The following is a 21,840-nucleotide window of genomic DNA, read 5'->3' on the forward strand; positions in this document are numbered from 1 at the left end:
CAGCAGAGTTTACAGCATAAACTTGTAAATTCAAACACATATCAAATTGTAACCCTTCCAAATGGGACACCTATTAGGTACTGCAATGTTATGATGATTTCTGGTAATTTTGTAAATACTCCCTATGATGCTTTACAGATCATGATTTTGTTCCCACTGAAGGAAATGGCTGCTTCTCATTCAATTCTATGACTGCAGGAACAATTTCTCTATAAAACTACACTGACAATATTCCGCATGCGTTATTATTTCACTGTTACCAAATTTAAAAAATGACATAAAAATCTTTAAAAGACATGGGGAAATAGAATAACAGAAAGAACAATTAAGCAAAAAATATTATTGAATGCTATCGTACCGATTTCCACGGTCCCCGATGCCAAGAAACATCACCAGGGCAAGAATGCACATTACATTGTGCCATGTTAGGAGGTTTGTCTAGAATTTCGCAGTTTTGATCACCCAACATTTGGCCAGTGGGAAGCTGACAAATCACCAGTCTTGTCTTTATCCCATCTCCACAAGTCTGAGTACACTGAAACACAGAATTTTATATGCAATAATTTTATTAACAGAGTCATCACATCCATCAAACCAAAATTTATAGCAATCATCAGTACATCACATTATTTACTATGTCTATTTCCATATTCCCTGGACACTCTATTCAAGAATAAGGACTTAAAAGTTTAATCTCATGTAACTGTCTCGCCAAAACCTTTACCAATGACATTTTTATGGTTTATCAAGTGATTTGCTGCAGAAAGTCTCAGTTACAGACACTCCATTAAGGAGAAGTAATTGTGAGAATAAATGTGCATTAATCTCTTTCTTTAATACGACAAAAATATAGAAATTTGTCGTAAAAGTAGTTTTCCCTGCCAGACAGTGGCAGAAAACTCAGATACTGGGCACACTTTTACACAGTCCAGTTTATACAGACTAAGTGTAAATACTTATAGGATGTGTTTTCTGGGTTTCAGTTAACCTATAATTCTTCAATACCAGTTCTCATTCCTAATGAGCTCTTAAAGCCAATCTATAATAGTTCAAACCTTTTTATTGTATCCTCAATTATTCTAAATTAGAAAAAAATGGTACCATCTGCATGAACTGTACCCCAAGTCTATGGCTGCGGACAGAAAAAATATGACATTTAGACTGATCTTGAGAACTGAATGCCTGAATCTGGCCAAAACAAGGAGAAAAAAGGTAAAACAAATAGTCACTACCAATTTTTCTTCTCTTTTCAATTCCAGTAACTGATTTGCAAAAGTAAGAAAAGTGGACAAGAATCACAAGAGGTTATATTAGAAAAAAGGCAAAAATAATCAGCTTTAACTCTTTCTGTAGCATTTGAGCAGGAGTGTGTGGTCAAGATATGACATCACACAGCATGGTGATGTCCAGTAACATCAAATGTGTCATCAAAATGTTCTAACCCAGGCACAACTTTAACATGCATGATCCTATCTCCATACATCTAATCTGTAACTACAACGCAGTAACCACTACTACTTGCAGTTATTATTGTTAGTACCTATGAAATTACATGGAATGAAGTTTCTCTACAGCTTCTTATACACTTTTTTTTTTCTTAGAGTAGTGCTATTGCACTGCGGTTTTTCCACATACAATCCAGCTTTTTGTAATAGGATATAATTTTCTGTGTCTCAAGATACATGTTGTACAACAACTATATGATCTGTTGATGTTTGTATATCCTTAGCCTCACACAATACTTACTTCTTTTGGATGTATATTTACATAACTCGTATTTCCACTACAGTTCTGGATTTCATCAAATAATAAAGTTTAGATAAACAGGCTGAAACTCATTCTTTTTAAATTTTAAACTCCATTAAATAAGTAAAAACAAGGTGTTCAGTTCCACTCACGATCACAAAATTATGTTTCTACTTCTAAGCCCATGTAGTAAACAATGTTTCCCTTTGTAAGTGAAATTCCCTTACTTCTCCCCAGTTCCCAAAGTTCCACTGTGGGCAGGGTCCAGAATCACAGTGTCTCGACTCAGAAGGTTTTGTTGCCTCATCACAGTTACTGGCACTTCTTCCTTCCTCATCTTGGCATACTACAACTCGGCGCTGAAATCCACCTGCACAAGTACTAGAGCACTACCAAAACAGGTAAAAATACATTTTGCCATTGCATGATCAAAGAAATATAAAATATGTTGGTTAAAACAGCAACTTGGTTTTAAACTTTAACTCTCAAAACTGATCTTTTCAAATAAATATGACTACTATATAGAAGTATTTTAAATTTGAAATCACAGAAAAATTACACTTAGAATTTAATATAGTCTGAGTATAATAAGAACAAGAATAACAATACTTTTTAAAATGAATGTGCTTTTGTTTTGACCAAATCTGTACTGCAATAACATTTCTAGAAATGTTAATAGACATGTGACAGAACAAATTAATATATTCTAAAATAATTTCTTACTGCTCCCCAGGGTCCAGTTCTCCACTGATATCCTCCCACGGAAGGACGGTTCCACTGGTTTAAACTGTCTTGTGGAGGATGTATTGGGAGGTAACCTGTTTCTGGAAAATGGCTTGGATGGTCATGTAGTTTTGGAACATGATGATAAACTGGTGGGCATGGTGGCATGTTACATTCTTGTTCCTCAGGAGGTCGGCCTTCAGGATCACAGTAATTTTCACTGATTTGCTGATGATAATTGACACAGATGACTTGTCTTGTTACTATCCCACTGTCACACGTAACTGTACACTGACCAAAAGATTAACACAGTGTTTGTCACAGAACATTGATAATTAATAAACAAATGCATTTATATTTACTTTTGAGAAGAACAAACATACACTTTGTTTTTTCAAGGGATGCAATTTCAATCACACTTGCAGAAAAAAAAAAAGGACTCTCAATTTCTAAACAGAGACTTGGCCAATAATCTAAACACACACATTAAAAATTTGTTACAATTAATACTTACCGGGGACCAATTTCCAACTTTCCACTCTCCACATGGGCTAAAGCAGCTTGAAATTTCAGCTGGTCGTGGTAAATAAGCACACAAAGACTCATCTGCTATTTCTCCATGAGCATCTCTACAACTCACATAGCGAGCACGATCGCCCTTCCCACAGGATGCAGAGCACTGTCAGTGAACAATTCAAGGTCATTGCATTTTAGGAGACTAAAACAAGATCATGCAAGCATCTAAAATAATAACATAGTTTCTGTTGGCCTGGAACTGAATTGCATAGCCTTAATTCTCATGAAGTATTTCAGTGTATATAAACAGACATTTAAACTATAACATGGAATAATTACACAGTTGCAAGTAGCAACAGAAACATCAGTAACTTCACTTTAGTTTTAACACAGAGATGCAATATTTACGGGAACTGTTAAAATAATAACTGATATTAACAATCCATTTGCCATGATGGTTTGTATTAGCAGATTCCATTGAGCCCCTTCTGATGCCTTTATAGCTGAGAAGTTCAACGTGGACTTAATGAAGGGCTGCTGAGTAGCCTCAGTTTATGCACCCTTTACTGCTATTTAGTTGAAATAGCTGTGCAAAAATATAACTGCATTATATGCTTTGTTAAATATCTCAAGGGATTCACAGTCACATCCACATTTCAGAGATAATTTTAGATTTTCTCATTGCGATCAAGTAAAACTAATTTTCAACATTATTGAAGTAAAAAACCTTACATTGAAGAAAATTTATGTAGGAACAGTTTCGCTAATGCTTATTTTACAAAAAATGTCATATTAGATCTTTAAAGACTCCAACTATTTAGTATTACTTCACATAAAAGATTTAAATAATATTTTAAAATCAAAGATGTTCCAAATACTTCAAAACTGATCAATTACATTAAAAAAACACTTCCTAGTGCAATGTCAATCATACAAAAACTTTTTTGCTCAGAACCCCAGCTTCTAGAATTCTGGGTTTTTTCCTATTATTTTTCCTGGTTGAATTTGAAGCACACAGTTTGCTGGAAGTTTCTATCTGCTCCTTAGGAAACAGTTTCTTTTTTTAAGAAAATATTAGAACTCGTTTTTAATCTATTCCAACCATATTTCAGTCTGAAAAATATCTTAATGAAAGCTTAATAGAAAAATGGGTGAATAAGTGGAGGGATGCCTTGCAAGGTGTGACTGCTGTATCACATACTGGGGTCCATGATCCATATCTCCATTGGGTCACCTTCCCCACATGAACTAGAGGAAGTGAAGTAGTCCATAATTTTGTATTTTCTGGACAAGAGGGCAATTCACATTCCTGTGGGGGTGAGGAAAAAAAAAAGTCTTTTGAAATATACACTTTGGAAGAGCCAAATGTAAAGCAAATGGTTAGCATTTAATTAACATGTAAATACCATCTTTTACATTTTCCCTGGAATTATTCAAAGACCTTTCATTGAATTGCTTTGTTTTGTTTTAAATGGAGTGTCAAAGAAAATTTATTTGATCTTAAAACTGCATTAGCAATAACTAATAATATTGGCATTTTGAGAATGAACAGTTTTGGCCAACTTGTTGAGAGAAGGAGCATAGACATTACAGTTTCCTGCTTCAGAGCCACAGGCAGCACAAAAGGACCAAGCAAAGGCAGTGGCGTGCTATCCTGTCCTTTATACCTTCAGCTACTGAGAATATAAATTTTCCCAGTTTCAGTCAGTAGCCAAACAGGTACCACAATTAAAAATGCAAAGGATAATCAAACCCAGTGTTTGCACATCTAAGCGGAAATAAACTACATCAATTAACTGGCTTTTATATTTAGAAGCTTATTAAAGAAACCAGTTGGGTACTATTTATTAAGCAGGATGGCAAGCAGTGTCCTTACAATATTCTACATGTTGGAGCTTCCCCTATTGCCAAATAATCACAGGCCTTTGGATTCCTTGAAGTCATATAGTCTATCAAAATCAAATACCAACTCTCAAACATATCTTAAAATTACCCTTCTTTTACTTAAATCACTAGGCAAAATTTGACCTTTGTGAAGAAAAGCATAGAGTTTCAGTATTTTGTTCACATTTTAGAAGTGATGTCCTCCGACTTCCCACATAGACTCAGCAGAAAAGAGTTGTATTCAGCCGCTTTTACAGAGAAGTAGAGGTGTTTTTTAACTTACTTGACTGTCTCTAGGACGAGTGGCAGCATTGCACTCCCTGTCGTCGTTCAGAATAACGCGGTACGTCCCAGTAACACATCTGACTGCGCGCACCTGGTATCCGCGTCCACACGTTACAGCACACTGTTGAAGGCGGGAGTTTCATACACTTGAAATACTGCTGTTTATAACCAAATTTCATTTTTAATTACACTTTCTACTTTGCAACTTTTTCTAGAATCAATAGGAATGACTACTGAGATGGTGTTAACTTCCTTTGTGGCAGACCATCAGATACTTAACCAGTGTTCATAGCACACCAATGAACAGTGCCTGTGCAGGACAAAGGCTTTCTCTCTTTCCCCTCTTCTATCCCCTGCAGTATGTAGGCTGGAGGTTGGGCAGGAGACCGGAAGGAACACTGCCAGAACAGCTCACCTGACCTGATCAAAGGGACAATCCTGCTCTGTAATGTCATGCTCAGCAATAAAAATTGGTGAAGAAAGAGTAGAGGACGGGAAAGGGAGGAGTAAGGAGTAGCTTCAAATGAATCACTAACTGCAGCTGTTAAACGTCTTTCCCTCCACTACAGAGTTTGACTAAAGTGCACTCAAAGCTGCCACCTAAATCATTAGATGGCTGAAAATATTATGACACAAATCCTACCCCTATAAATGTTGTGGTTCAAGCACAAGTACTTGCAAAAACCTGGTTGTGAATAGCTATTACCAGGTGGTACAGCGGAAAGACTGCAATGAAAAGTTCTGCTCCAGTGACATGGATTGGTAAATCACTTGTACAAGCTATTTCAGAAAACTATTTTTTATTCATAAGGATTCTATCGCAAGACTGAATTAATATTTTATTTAGCTTTTGCATTTAGCTTGTAAGAATGGAATTCATGGCCCTGTGATCACAAGATTACTCTACATTATGCTAGATAATGTGGTTATCTCTAAGGTAAAAAAGTAAAAGAAATGTCTAAATTGAAAATATACTTAATTTACAAAAGTATATTTATTCTGTATTGTAATAACAGGTTTTATGTAATAAGATCAAGTTATGGTTATGATTTCCCACTAAAATCCAAGAAACACTGTTTCTTGGATAAGTATTCTCTTGGTTTGAGTAACCTGATCTTATAAAAGCCACATGAAGTTGAGTACCTCATATTTTCAATTAATTCTCATCTATTTACTGATAAAAGTTTCCTTCACAAATTAATTCACTTTTTCCTAGCGTTTTAAATCCACTTTGGTTTACACTCAATGAGAGTCACACAGGAACATATTTTTCAACAGCACTTTCACATAAAGAGACAGCAGATCTTACATCACTGAAGGTTAAAACCAAAATGTAACAATAAAATACCAAGCCCTTTTCCCTGCTATTATTAGCATATACACGTCTATGATTGATTGAAGTATATTGTAGACTGAAGACTGATCTATATTAATTGAAGCTACCACTTGAATATGCCCACTTACCTATAAATACTTGGTTTTTTACCTGTCTTGTTCATCTGAACAGTTTGCTACCCTCATTTTCATTATTCTGGTGATGTTATACACTGCTGTATAAAACATCTTTGATATTAAGGTTCAGGACCAATTACTATTTTAGGCATTTAACTTCTACATGGTTGTTCCTAAATTACAAGTTAGACAGCCAATAGGACCCTGCAAACAAACATGTGAATCAATTCAACTAAAACAACTGCTTAAGCTTCAACTAAAGTGTTTAAAAAGTATTGTTTTGTGATTGCTCATAGCCTGAACTATAAAACAAGAAGCCATAAATCCTTATGTACTCACTGATCCCCAAGGCCCTACTTGCCAAGATGCACATTCATGAAGTTCACACGGTGTTATTGACTCTGGTCTGTCATTCGGGTTACAGAAATCATCTCTTAGTCGTTCATCATTAAGTTGGCACCAGACTTGACGATGCTTCATTCCTTTGCCACATGTCACAGGACACTGTAAAATTATTATAAACATCAGTTTAATCCGCATCAAGGCTTCAATTTCTTTCAGTAACTTGTTGAGTTTTAGAAATCATATAAATAACAAAAATATTCCATGAGTGGAAGTAGTCCAAAAAACCCTACTTTTTAATGAACTTTTCATTTTCTGTTAAGTTCAATTCAAGTGCTAATACAAAGAAATTACTATTAAGATTCTAAAGCTGCAAATGATGAAAACTATGTGCAGATCATTTATCTCCAATACAATAATAGTGCATATATCACAGTTTTCACTGGAAAAATGTTTAATCTGCCCACAATTCTTTTATATCCATCTAATCTGTAATAAAATTATTATAATTCTATTAAACAGTTGGCCGTATAGTTGTCATTGCTTCATAAAAAGAAGGTATGAAAATTACTGCAAATACATTTACTTTACGTATTTTCATTACCTCATTTTAATGTAACAAAATTAAGGAGAAAATAAATTCTAAGAGTGTTTTGCAGAAGTTCTCATGCCAGTCGTAGATGTGTGATACATATCAGACAAATCTCAGGACTTAAGAACTTTCATAACTATGTGGCCCAAAATAAAGTAAAACCCCTAAACACTTAATGCAGCTTATTTTAATATCGATGACCAGGACCAAATGTACTTTAAGTTTTACAAAGTTTCATTACCTCACTCCAGTCAGTAACTGACCAGCTTGGACATAAGAATTCATTGCAGCTCTGTGTTACAACTCTTGGAAGTTCCTGGCATTCTCTGTCAGGAAGATGACGTCCCAAGTTGTTCATACAAAAAGCTTCTCTGGTTCTGACACCACTTGCACAGCTCCTGGAACACTGTAGAGTTATGAAACAGGAAACAAGACAATAAAACCAGGCTAAAATACATTAGCAGCCTTAAAGGTAAAAGACATTAAGGATTGTGCCAGACAAAAGCATCATCCATTTAATTCACAGAATGCTAATATGTTAATTTGAGACAAAATTCAGCACTTTGTATAAATCTTCCAACTAAAGCTCTAACGAAGAACAAAATCAAAATTGTACAGAATTAAATTATTAAGTAAATAAAATACACATCTTTATTTATCAGATCTTCGCTGCTGACCTCCAAAACCAAGCTGCAAAAAAAGCTATCCATTCTTATAAAAATATAAGGAAGTTGCTGAAATATGAAGGCTGGTATTAGCTGATTTTACATATATGTATTTGCAAAACATTGCTTCCTTTTAGTTATTAAAGTAAAAAATTATATATGATTAAAAATTTTGTATGAATGCTAACCAGAACCATGATGGTACAATTATAAAGTTTTAAATCTGTACCTCTGACCATTCTGTGTAGTGCCAGCTTCTTAACGTACAGTCACCATGGCAAGGCTCTCTGGCTGGTGGTTTCTGCTGATCAGCACAGTACTTATCCTCCACTGGAGCGCTGAGTCCTCTAGCAATAGAGTACTTCATGCAGTGGATCTCAACAGACCGATGTCCTGGGCCGCACTTCGATGTACAGTCACTTTTGCCAACACTGTGCCACCTAAAATGACAAAATGTTATAGAAAGCTAACTATGTTTTAAAAAATATGACCATGGCAATTATAGCACTCAGAGAGTGTACCAAGAATCATAATGTCAATATAGATATGCATTTCAGGGAACAAATGAAACTGTTCTATCTCATGACTGGATTTTGAAAGCAATATAAAATAATTTGTGTTAAAAGAACTTTTTAAACTTAAAGCATCTCTTGTCTTAATCTCCTAGGTGACTTTGAAAAATGTAAGCTATAATTCTAACTCTTCATCCTCTGAATATTTCAGTGTGGGCTATCTTGGAGTGCAAAAACACCAGTCTGTTTAAAATTATTTCCAGTTGCAGATACAATTCTGGTGGAAAATGTATTTCATGCAGCAATACAACTTTTTGTGCCAGAATATATAGAACAGATTCACAATTCTAACAAGAGATATTGCACTTTACCAATAAAAATTAGAAAAATACCCTAGTTCTATGTGAAGTTGAAGGTGTAAATTTCATGTATAAAGCCACTACACCAACAGATTTAAGGAACACAAGGAGAGATGGGAAGGATGGAAAAGGTAGAGAGGGATGAAGGGACAGAGGATAAATCAATCTGAATTACCTTGTTTCAATGTCAGTCAATAAAACCATGTAAAAGCACAATAACTCCATCAGTTAGGAACATTTTTTACCTTAATTCACACTCTGTATTACACTCCTCGAAGACACTTGGTACAGTGGGTATAAGTTCACATCTTTGATCAGACACTACCATACGATCACTTTTACGTATACATGTCATTCTTCTTCTTCGAATACCTTGAAAAAGCATCAGAAGAAGTAAATAAAGAAGAAGTAAATAAAGAAGTAAATAAGAAAGACTGCCCTGTGGATTGCACTAATCAGTTAGGAACTGAGATGCCCCATTAACACAAATTGCTGCACACAGCAGATTCTGCACAAACACACTCCTTCGTGCAGCTCACAACATTCCAGGTGGAGAATAACCTTTTCCAGTCACCTTCTCCACCTCCCAGCTGTTCTAGAGTGGTCTCACAGGATATCAACTTCCAGAGAACTACAGAAGTTCAACAGTCCACTTACTCATCAGGCTAAGTATTCCAAACACATCATGTATGTCCTGCTAATTAACATATTTCCTAAACCACCATGCTAACTTAGACATTGTGATCCTTTCCCTTAAAGAAGCAGACAAATTGATCACAGGGGACCTAAAAGATCTAGAGTTCTGGGAGAAATACCACAGCTGACAGCTGTTCTGCTTCTCTAGCACATGAGCATGTATACAACCAGAAGAAACTCACCATCACATATTTTCAGGATTTTTTAGCACCCACAAATAAGAGTATTTGTCAAAAATCTGTGTACATATACTTTTATATACACATATCATAAATGCTATGGCTTAATTTTTATACTGGAAAGGCCTAGAGAGTAACAGTTTAAAATAGTCAAATATATCTTTAAACAGCTTCATCCCATATAGCAGATAATCAAAAAAAGACAAATAAATAAGTACAAAAGACACAAGACAAATCAGTTATCACCTGGAAATTGTATAATGGAAGCCTAATGAATATTAATAGACATGCAATACCACTTTATAAGAATGTATTAGATTTGATCCAACCTTTTTTTAATAAACTGTTCCTATGTCTCCAAATGTAGGTTTGAATATAGAATTGTACTGCATAAGTACTAAAAACAGATAAAAAAAACAAAACAACAAACAAACAGAAGCTATTCTGTCCTTAAAGGCTTTGTGAACTTAAAGGTTACTGAGGGTAACAAGTCTCTTTCTTACAAGTAATGGTGAAAAGTCACAGAACTTAAGATAAGTCCATTCCTAAATCCGATGAGGTCTTTGGTTCTGGTGAAAAAAATACTTCACAGTACCTTGGCACATCCTGCTGCAATCTTGCCAGGGTCCATAAGGATCCCAGGTAAACAGATCAGCTCCATCTTCTATCAGGACATTGAATGAATAACGCACATCGGGGTTGTATAAATTCCCTACACACAAAACCTTGATTGAGATAAAATGATAGCTGTTTTTCAGTGAATTTGAACAAAATTATGAACATAATGATCATGTAGGAAATTTTCAAACTTCTGGGAAAAGTAAACACCCACCTGTAAGGTTAGCTCTTCTTCAACTTTATCAGTGCTGTTAATTCGTTCTATTGTATTGTTTGAACCACTGTACTCAAAAATGGCTCCTTGTATATTGATTTCTCTTTTTGACATGCTTACAACAAAATTTCCATTCAAGATAAAATTTCCGTGGGCATCGGATAAAGCTGCAAGTGAAATAAAATATTGGAAATCTAATTAGTTAAAATGCAATAAAATCTCACCAACACTTAGCTGTACTGTAGTCAATGTAAAAAGTTGTATCAAACAGCTCAAATTAATAAATCAGTAGCTTTCACCTCAACAGTGGTCATGGATTTTCTAAGTCATGCATTTTCTCTGCATTATTTGTCCTGCTGAATTGCTGACTGTAGTCCTAACTTTCAAATTTGGTTAGATTCTGCTACTGCAGAAGGAAACAATAATTATTGGTATTTCTGCCCTATTCTACAGCCCCCATCCTTGTATTTGCTATTGCTACTTCTAGTGATGTGGGTTTTAAAAGTAAACTTTAAAATAAAAAGAAATTATTAGCCATTTATCACAGCAATTTAATACAATGACCTATTTGCAATAATAAAGACTAATGACAAGTTAAACATTTTTAAAATAAGGTAAAATTTGTAGTACAAGATTCTATTCAGGTATAACTTCATTTGAAATGGAAGCTAATGTCAGCAGGCAAGGGTTGCTTCTGGGCAGCAGGTGACAAGGAAAACACTTTGAGAATTCCAAAGTTTGTCAGCTAGGATGACAACAGAAGAAGAGACAGGAGGCAAATATGCTTCAATATTTTTTCAGGCACTTCAGACACAATGTAACTACTGTGAAATAGAACAACCAACATTTTTGGTAGGACCTACTTATGAGTTCTTTGTTGCCTACACACAGTTGCAAATCTATCAGCATGTGACGACCCTTATACTCTTTATGTCCCAGACAAAATAGAAAAAGAGAAATATGAGACAACTGGTAAGTTTGCTGGTCAGACTGTTTTGTTCATAAACAAAGTAAATGCTTCCAAGATTTAAAACAACAAATACCTGCATTATTCCTGAGCTCACTTGTGGCATTCCAATTAACATTGTGACAACAAAGCAAAAAATTGACAAAATGATGCAAGGTGCTATAATTCTTATTCTCTGATGAATGAACACACTCATCTAAGAACTAGAAACCTTAACATCTTACTGATTTACAGAGAGACCCAGGTCAATGAATATACAAAATAATTAGATATTTTTTTCCAATGTCTTTATCAGATTTGTCATAATATACATCTCTACCAAAAGCACAAAACCTATCCATCAATGTTGTATACAGGAGGCTTTTACCAAGGTAGTTGTCGTCTTCTGGTTTCCCTGAGTAGCTGTGCTGCTGAATATCAATGTTTGTTGCTCCTTTGGGAATATTTACTACAACATTGTAACCTGTAAATGAATTATACACAAAAATAATCAAGTATTAGTAAATATGAAAATACATTTTCAGTCACAAAACTCTACCGTGCAGCAGAGACAACCAATACTGAATGCCTTCATGTGTTAGGAAGTGTTAGGTTGTGTGTTCAGATATGTCAATTCAGTTCTTCACCACTAATATAAGCTCAATCTACTCAGAAAAATCCCTACACAGCAGAACTACTCTAGAAAGCAGTCAAGTATATCAAGAAGGACCCAGGAAACACTGTGACTGCTCAAAATTTAACATCCAGAAATCTGGATAAGTCACTTTACAGGAAATCTCTCCATTCCCTGTTTACGTGATTTGAGATAGTTTTTCTCTCCAAGAGTATTGCAAGACAGCATACTGAAGAACGAGTCTTAAATACTAAAAATATTGCAGTATTGCAGGCCATATGCATAGGTAGATATAGCTGTTAAACTAGCCATGTTTGATCCACCTTCTTCTGCTTGAAATATTGAGTCCACACCCTTCAAAATACAAATGCTTCACAAATGAGTCACCATTTCTTGTAGCATCTCCAAGTAATATTATGGTTGCCTTGCCACCAGGTAACAAAATATATGCATAAAGATTTTAAAAACCTTGTACAAAAACCTAGGTTAAAAAATCCAAACATGTTTCTCACAGATGTTAATCCCAAATTCAAAATACTTATGGCTGAGAAAAACGGAGTACAGCAAACATTGGAAGCAACAAAAAAATTACAAACATGTAATCTGAGGTAATAATAAAAATTTTGATAATTTTTTCACTTATTTCACAATATTTAACAATATTACTGTGGCTTTAGTTGATGCACCTCTGTGGGTAAAAATTTAAATGGCAATATTCTTTTCATTTTGTACTGGGTTTGACTGGGAGTTAGAGTTAGTTTTCCTTCATAGTAGCTGGTAGAGGCTGTGTTTTGGATTTGTGCTGGAAAATGTTGATAATTCAGGGATGTTCTGGTTATTTCCAAGCAGAACTTACAGAGTCAAGGCCTTTTCTGCCTCTCACCCCACTCCATCAGCAAGGAGGCTTGGGGTGCACATAAAACTGGGGGAAGAAGGAAGGGGGGAATGTTCAGTGGTGGCATTTGTCTTCCCAATCCACTGTTTTGCATGACACAGCCGTGCTTTCCTGGCTCGACACCTGCTTGCCCGTGGGAAGTGGTGAACCAATTCTTGCTTTGCTTTGTGTGCATGGCGTTTGCTTTACTTATTAAACTGTCTTTATCTGAACCATCTGAATTTTCTCACTTGTATTCCTCCAGTTCTTTCTCCCATCCCACTGGGAGGTAGTGAGTGACTGGCTGTGAGGTTCCAGCTGGGGCTAAGCCATGACAAATTTAATAATTCATTAACTTCCAAGTGTTTTTAATCTATTAAAACTATGCCATTCATTTAAATGAAGATTTAATCTAATTACAGGTCCATCACATTTACCAGCTGGGGGCAGCACTGCAATTGCAAATTGACAAGATGCATGCTCTGGATAAATACACAGTTTGGTCAACCTTTCAACATACTGGGAAGAAAACTAAAACACAGTTTAAAAAGCCCCTCATCTCACACACTGAAGACCTTATGGTAATAGAATGAAAGAAGAAAAAATATGGAAGGAAACTATAAACAAAACTGCATAGCATGTTGTCAAGCATACACAAAGAGAATAAATCATATACTAGGATGCTGAGAATGACCATTGTCCAGGAAAGCCTCACATACTCTAATTTGATGCAATAATAATAGCCAACATAGTAATAATGGGTACATAATTAGATTGCCATCTCCTAAAATGGAAGCGAAGTAAATTAGTATTTTGCTGTAATGAATTTTTGATTATTTCTTTACTACTGTTTACACAGTTACTGACAACATTGTAACTGCATGACTATAAGCACTCACCACAGGCTGCTATTATCAATTCCAAGTTCTGCCTGAGTAAAATGGCTCATTTCAGTTTGAAAGGGAATCAAATGAAGTTAAAAGAAAAAGATCAAGTGCACATCAGCATACTTAGCTTGTGATCCTAATTCAGAAATTTTTTGGAAAATTGTATTTCCTCAGACAATACTGTCAGTCATTAGCCTAGGCATGTCTTAGACCTCCCATGGACATGAGAGTTTTAGTGATCAGCTAAGCACAATTTATTGTTTGCATGGCTGTATTCCTACTTGAGCACACCCCGTGATAATCCCAAATATTCAGCATACTGTTCATTGCTATAACTCAGTATTATCTCTTATATGCTATAATTCAATAATTTGAACATAATTTAAAACATTCCACTAACTAGAAAACCAAATAATAACTCAAGGTTTTCCTCCTCTCAAAATATGGGGGCTTTTTTCCCCTTCAACTTCAATTTGAAGCAAATAAGTCTGTGACAATGGAAAGTCATTAAATCAGAATGACAGTCTTGACCTTATTTGCATAATGTCAGTTTCACATAATGGTCACTTGACTTGTAATAAATGTGTGTGTGACAAAATTCATGTGCTATCTATAAGCAACTTCTTAGGACAGACACAAGGAAAAATACATGTATTTGTATGGGAAGGGTAGTTGTATAAATTTTTTTGTAATTTTCAATGGGTGTGTGCCTTCTGCCAGGGGAAAAGAAAAATCAACAGGATACTTGGCATACTTTCCTCTTCAGCAGCAATCCCTTTGTTCTGTGAAGATCCTATTTGGCAGCTCTCCAGGTATCATTATCACTTCACCTGTGGTCTCTTTCAAGCAGTGAAGTGGTATGAAGGAGCCTAGGAGCCTCTAAGCTGATATTAACCTGGAGACTTCTGTCCTTATGTTCTATGCTCTAACTACTTAACTGCACTGCTATACATACAGTAGTCTCTCCGTACTTCACAGAAAAGACTACATATAGAAGAACTATCAGTAGTTCTATTAGAGAAACTAAATCAAATAAGTAAGAAATACTGGGGTTATTCAGAACTTTTTCATTCACTACCTGTCAGTGAGGAGGAAAAACCATAAATAGGGTTACTCCTGTTCTCTGGAAGAATGAGAGTCACATTTCATAGGCTGTAGTTTTCACTGTAAGAGAAAAGGAACCTCATCGGCTGCTTACAATGCAAACTTCTTTCTATCTCTTTAGACAACCAAAATGAGATGTTGAGATATGTTCTTCAGCTGCAAAGTTTCAGACCAGAGAATGCAAAGTACAAAGCAGGAAGCATTCATCCTTTTAAAGTACTTTTACTCTGCTAATTTCTTTTATTTTTGCCTTTGACCTTTGAGAAGATGGATTTTTTTGAACTGGAATGAGTTAGTATGTCATAGTGTTTGCCTCTGCATCCTTGAGAGGCAATGTGGCTGAAAATCAAAGAACATACACTGAAATCCTGCTTCCTTAAATGTAAAGAATAATTTCTAAGCCATAGTGAAGTGTGCATTGAGATTTAAAAAAAGGCAAAACAAACATACCATAATGAGCACTGTTGAAAGTACCTGCAAGTGTCTTACATGAAGAATTATCACCACCACAGATTCCACATTTGTCTCTCCTTGCCTTCGAATTCAAAATGTGATCACAGCCTGCTTGCTACAAATAATAATAAAAATAAAAAGGCCCAGTGTCACTCAGCCCAATAGAAAACAATGAAAATAAGTAATGTAAGCTTCCCACTACCCCAAAATAGTGCAATCCATTAAAAGCCATCAATGGTTTTGGATTCTAAAATGTAAGGACAAAATAGAATGGTGCAATCCCACTGCACTCCATATGTCAAGATCTGCATAAGAATACATAACAGTACATAAAGATTTTGTATTAAAAAATCAACATAACTTATAAATTTCAATTTATATTTACTAAAAGTCTTGGAAGTCTGAAAGCAGTATGTATATATACATGGTCATCAATTCATTTAAAGTCTGTAATTACTGAAAAGAAGCAAAGGAATACATGTAGATTGTGCTGGTTAAACTAACATAAACACAATTTTTGTTTATGTATCTTTACTTAAACTTCCAGGGGTTTTTTGAACTATGATAAACAGGATAATTCTCTGGCATTTCCTCTTTATTCAACCATATAAAAACAAGCTATATTTCTCCTCATTCTGAATTTGCTCAGTTTCACTGCAATCAGCAAAACCTCAAAAAGGCTTGATAAAAAAGTCTTGAATTGTTAAAATATAGCACCTTGCTTCTCCCAACAAAAACTTGTGGCAATGTTATAGCTTCTCTTAAGCAGAGAGCTGAATTGATTTAAAGGGTCAGTTCCTCCTGATTTTACAGTAAAGTAATAATTACATAAGCCATTTACCCTTGGATTTTCTATTTACTACTTACTTCTTTGGTAGCAGAAATACCATGCTAATAATTGCACAACATGCTTCTTTCCTCCTTTTATGCTAATTTTGGATCAGTTTCTCACTGCTCACTTGCACAATGTTTGCTCTTCCACATGTGAGGCTTAATGAGGCAAGACTGTGGGTCTTCAAATTCAGCTATATGTTTTTAACTTAATTGCTTCCATTTCCAGATCTTTAATTTGATAGGTAATAAAATTAGCTTAAGTGAACTCAGAACACCATATTTTCAGTAATGTTGATTTGTATTAATATTCAATATCTACTTTACCACCTGTTAAAATTGATTTTAATAATTAATAAGTTTAGATTTAAATACCCTGCATAAGCCTTGAACACAAAGGTCATTGGTATCTGCTCCACAGGGAGTACCATCAGCAACTCTGTCCTTCAGCTGATAGTAGGAAGTTGTTCCAGAAACTCGGCAAAAAAGTTTACAGCGATCTTTCATAGAAACTGGAAAGAAAATCCAAGAGGTTTCTTGTCTGTTTTAAAAGTTTAAATAAAGTAACATTTTTATTTTGTTCATTGAAAATATGTGTAATGACTTACTACCACTGTATTTTGGAAGCCAGCGAACAGCAGAGGTAAGACCATTGATATTAAAGTGTTTGCCATCAAATTCAGAGCACTGTTGCTCCCGAAAATCTTTTTTGCCTTTTGGACATGAATCAGTATTACATGACCGAAATTTCATCCTGCGACCAACACAGTACTTTCCTTCATTTCTTGGCCTAAACAAAAAGGAAAATGTAAAACACACTCATTTTTTAAAATTGCTATTTTCCACAAAAAGTGCCCTCAGCCACTGATCTAAAGAGGAAAATCTCACACAGCATTCTGTCAGCTGTGTAACTGATTTACATGTGCTCAGCTTCTACTGTGCATTCAATTATACCCAAAATAAACCCAATCTTTGTAAAATACTGTTGCTGAGGTGGTAATCGCGCTGCAGACGTTTACTAGCACATTATTATTTTTACTTCTCTTACAGCTATAACTATTTACCCTGGTAAAATTAATAATTTTAATGCTTTTATCAATTTAGCTGAGATTACAGTCATATTTCTACACAAGTGGCATCTCTCTCAGTAATTTGAAATTACTACTTTACAGAGTGACAAATAAAGAAGACCATTAGGAGCTGGCACAGTCTTTTCTGTACTTTTAACAGTGATTTCACTTTGGCGATCAAAAGAATAAAAAAGGGAAATTGTGGAAAACACACCATTTACTGTAAAGTCTAAAATACATTTTAACAGTTATAAACCCTGACACAAAATAATTCAGTATTAGTATGTTCTTAGGGAAGAAAAAAATAATAAATTAACTGCAAATTGATACTATCAATCACTACGGACTGAAAGAGGCATTATCTAATGGCAATCTAGTCTACTGCCTCTTACTTATCAGAGAAAATAAAATAACCTGGACCATTTGATTGAAGTTCATTTATCCTACTGATAACATCAAGCTGACATGACTTCCTAGAAAAACCTGGAAACTACTCAGGCACCAGCTGTAGCTCTGCTTCTGCAGAAGGTTAAGGGTAAAGTGCTCCTTGATTTTTATTACAGAGAACAAAACCCACATGAAATTATTCAGTCAATGCAACTTTCTAGTTTTAAAGGGAAATTTTAAATGCCTCTGTTATAACCACCTCTCCTTGTGGGTTGTTACTGGTGGCAATGTTGCGGAAAAGCTTTAAATCAAAGCAAATCAAGTGTTTCACTAAAGAGATTAGTAGGGAATACATGTATTTATTTTTGCAGTTCTTCTTGCAAAGAAAGCATCTTATGTTTAAAGAAACCTCAACAGTTAGAGTAAACCTAGAAAAAAAGACCATGCCAAACTAATTTTTTAGAAACATCTGCAAGAATGGTAATATTGGTGAAAGACATGAGTAATCCAAACGTCCTGCATATTAGAGGCTGTAAACTTATCTCTTTCCAAACATGGCTGAAACAAGCATTCTTTTCTTGGTGCTTCAAACTGATTTGCACAGCCCACAATACCTCTATTTTATTTTGAGCCAATCCATAATTTCTAGTATCTTTATTATGTAAATGTAAAACACATTAAAACATAATAAAAAATGCAAAACTAAATAAAAAGCCATACTCTGGTCGATTACACAGCCTGGTGGTGCTCTTGATTCCACCTCCACAAGTTCTTGAACACGTGCTATAAGGCCCCCATGGTCCCCATTCTCCATCTACAGGGCGCAGCTCCATTTCTCTGCTCACACAAATTCCATGGCGGCAGTGCTGCACAGTTGACAAACAAAACAAAATTTATAATTCAGGCAAAAGGTTACTATCTATTTTAGGCAGAAAAAGAGTAAACATTAAGTGGTCACTACTCTTATCTGGATCTGGATATTTTCTAAAATGTTCCATTTCCTTTAAGATAACTTACCCAGTAGTAATGTTTTTAAAAATCCTATCCAGAGTACTTTGATAGCTAGGAAATCTATTGGATATTGAATATTTATCTGCCTTGTCACTTTATCCAAATATCTCTAAAAGATCTTGAATTCCTGATACATTTTCATGCATAAAGTTAAAAAACAGGTTTACGACTATCTTTCAAGTACAAGATTCTTCAGTTTAAAACAAAAAGTGAAAAGTTAAAAGAAACCACCAAGAAAATCAGGGTGTTTTGAACATCTCAAAGCTAACTATCTAGTGGGATTGTTTGGGAAAAGCAGACAAGCATTTAAGACCTTGATTATGTAAAGCAAGTTTATACTTGAACTCAGAATTTCATACCGATAAAAGAATGTGTAAAATATTTTAATTTATTAATATTTTATGTATTTTGTTTACTACTAATTTAACAAAGCTACTAACATTAAAATGGAATTAATAGTTAAATTAAAAAATTAAGAGTAAAGAAATAATAATTCTTAGAGCAAGAGACTACATTGCAATGCCTATTATGTTACTTTAGATCTTATTCTCAGTGAAGAACTACCTATTTCCACTAAAGTATTACATAAAGGAGGAATTTTCATCTCATCTGCTGTGATTTACATTAGTAAGAAGACAAAGACTGCAAGACTATATTGTTGTAGTCATGTCAGTTATGAGACTTTACCACTCTGTAACTGTACACTTTTATTTATACGAAGTAATTATCCTTTTTTCCCCCAGAAGCATCAATCTCTTGCTTCTAAGTACTTACTATCCCTCTTCCTGACTGCAAATATGTTTCCACTTCAGTGATTATTCAAGAAGTACATAACTAAAAAGGCTAAATGAGAATCTTATGATGGGAGCATGTGTGACTTTTTCCAAAGAATCTGCAGGAACTACCAGGACTAATCCTACTGATGACTTACAGCAGTTGGAATTCTAATTCACTTGTATCCTTTAGAAAATCACAAGTAGTATAATTGATCACAACATAGTGGAATAGTTTACGTACTAAAATAGAATATTTATGAAACACTATAATTTCAGCATCCTGCTGACTTCTATGTGGGAATCGTGTCAACTTTGTCCTTGACCTCAAACACCTTCCAAGGCATCAAAGACTGCCCTCATCTGGAGACAAGACACTGGCCAGAACTGAATACAGGGGATCAATGCTCATACATAATAGAGAGAATTCTTTATTTCAGATGCCTATTTGCAGACTCAGGATTAGATTGTCTATTAATTAGGTTTGTTGTCAGGAGGAATTCTGCTAGTTGTATTGACAGGGAATGGCTCATCCTATCTTTCCCTGCAGGAAATATAGTTACTAGAGCAGGTTACATCAACTCAATTGCTTGTTATTTCTGAAGCCCAGGCTTTGCCTCTCTGCAATAAAAAACAGCTTCAAATCACCTTAAGGTCTGGAAGGATTTTGATAAATAAAATCTCTGGCGCATAAAACAACTTCTGATTCACAAAAGATTAAATAATAAAACAAGTATTAAACCTCCAATTTTGTCTCTGGCGCATAAAACAAATAACTTCCGATTCACAAAAGATTAAATAATAAAACAAGTATCAAACCTCCAATTTTTTACAATTTATTTAAATGTTACATAGAATTTCTTAGGAGTTATTACAAATTTATTGCAGAAACTATCAAGAAACAAACTTAACTGAACACGCAAAAAATGTGTGCAGTGTTTCTGAATATAGCTGACTGGCATAAAATTCAAATCTTGTTCAGTGGTTTTATCACTGCCTAAAATAACTCCTAGATAATTTTTTTCCATATTAATATATTCTCTTGTTATATTGATACTTATGTTCACATGTTAACAAACATTTTGTTCTCAAAATAAGAATTTGTGACAGAAACAGGTTCTCTTTGCAGGCTTCTGTCTAAGTTCCTAATCAAACTTGATGACAAAATTGCCTGCCTGAATAATTCCTTGTCACACCAAGTCTTGCATATAAGGCCATATCTTTTAAGACCTGAATGACTTCCCGTAAGAATGTGATCATTCCAGTTTTTGGGATTCTCAAACCCAAAGCAAATGCAGAACAAAAGCTAGGTCTTGGCATAGAACTGTGTAAATGATCATCCAATCATCCAGATCATCCCTTAACACTAAAACTAATGCTTTAACCTACAACCAGAAAGTCACCATTATTTCACTGCATATGAATTCTCAGTGGAGTGCTTCCTGTTAGTTTGTATTATTCTTTTTTCATTATGACCTTTAGATACTTTACATCCAAGCCTTGTAGTACGTAATGCCAAATCCCTAGCAACCAAAGGCAGACTTTCTACATAATCCATCCATAAGCTAAATGAGGAACATTAAGAATTTGCCTTTCCAAGAACTGTCCTCAGCATCTTAGGAAATAATTTTTTTCTTTTTAGGCTGAAGATTCTAAATCCTCCTTCACAAAATGAACACTGCATTCTAATAGAGACAGTGACCTAGCATTTAGGTTCTTCGTCCGTCCAGAAAAACATTTACAATAACTTGAAGGGAGATTTCAAAGAAAGAGTTTTTGAACAAAATTTTACAGCCACAACAGTACAATTTTGATCCATAAAAATGCAAAGTATATGCTTACATCTGGGATTTTAATAGCTAATTCAACAAACTTGTCTCAGCTATTGTTTGGCTGCATTCCTACAGAAGCAACATGATGAAGTCACAGTAGAAAACTCCAGCACCAGACATGTTCCAGATGTTCCTCTGTGTTCACTTGAATCATTACTTCACTGAGAATAGTATAGTACACAGAGCTTTCGTAAACTTAAATATAATTGCTAACAATTTTTTTCTGCATTTTTATGGCAAATATAGCATATGTGT

General features: G+C 34.8%; 1 protein-coding gene across 1 annotated transcript in view; it reads right to left on the reverse strand.

Moving 5' to 3' along the window:
- The window catches only part of ADAMTS20 (ADAM metallopeptidase with thrombospondin type 1 motif 20), an 83,736-nt gene that overhangs the window by 28,885 nt on the left and 33,011 nt on the right, over positions 1 to 21,840 (reverse strand). The window contains exons 12-28 of the mRNA XM_039726989.1: positions 18,690 to 18,835; positions 17,121 to 17,302; positions 16,888 to 17,024; positions 15,679 to 15,796; positions 12,118 to 12,213; positions 10,784 to 10,950; positions 10,547 to 10,676; positions 9,322 to 9,448; positions 8,435 to 8,645; positions 7,782 to 7,946; positions 6,946 to 7,110; positions 5,153 to 5,275; positions 4,187 to 4,294; positions 2,984 to 3,148; positions 2,470 to 2,760; positions 1,974 to 2,135; positions 359 to 535 (exon numbers count right to left, since the gene is read on the reverse strand). Of these exons, the coding sequence (XP_039582923.1) occupies positions 359 to 535; positions 1,974 to 2,135; positions 2,470 to 2,760; positions 2,984 to 3,148; positions 4,187 to 4,294; positions 5,153 to 5,275; positions 6,946 to 7,110; positions 7,782 to 7,946; positions 8,435 to 8,645; positions 9,322 to 9,448; positions 10,547 to 10,676; positions 10,784 to 10,950; positions 12,118 to 12,213; positions 15,679 to 15,796; positions 16,888 to 17,024; positions 17,121 to 17,302; positions 18,690 to 18,835 (2,670 nt within the window). The remainder of the gene's footprint in view (positions 1 to 358; positions 536 to 1,973; positions 2,136 to 2,469; positions 2,761 to 2,983; positions 3,149 to 4,186; positions 4,295 to 5,152; positions 5,276 to 6,945; positions 7,111 to 7,781; positions 7,947 to 8,434; positions 8,646 to 9,321; positions 9,449 to 10,546; positions 10,677 to 10,783; positions 10,951 to 12,117; positions 12,214 to 15,678; positions 15,797 to 16,887; positions 17,025 to 17,120; positions 17,303 to 18,689; positions 18,836 to 21,840) is intronic.

This window comes from Passer montanus, unplaced genomic scaffold, assembly GCF_014805655.1.
Source record: "Passer montanus isolate IOZ18808 unplaced genomic scaffold, ASM1480565v1 scaffold6, whole genome shotgun sequence".
Lineage (NCBI taxonomy): Eukaryota > Metazoa > Chordata > Aves > Passeriformes > Passeridae > Passer > Passer montanus.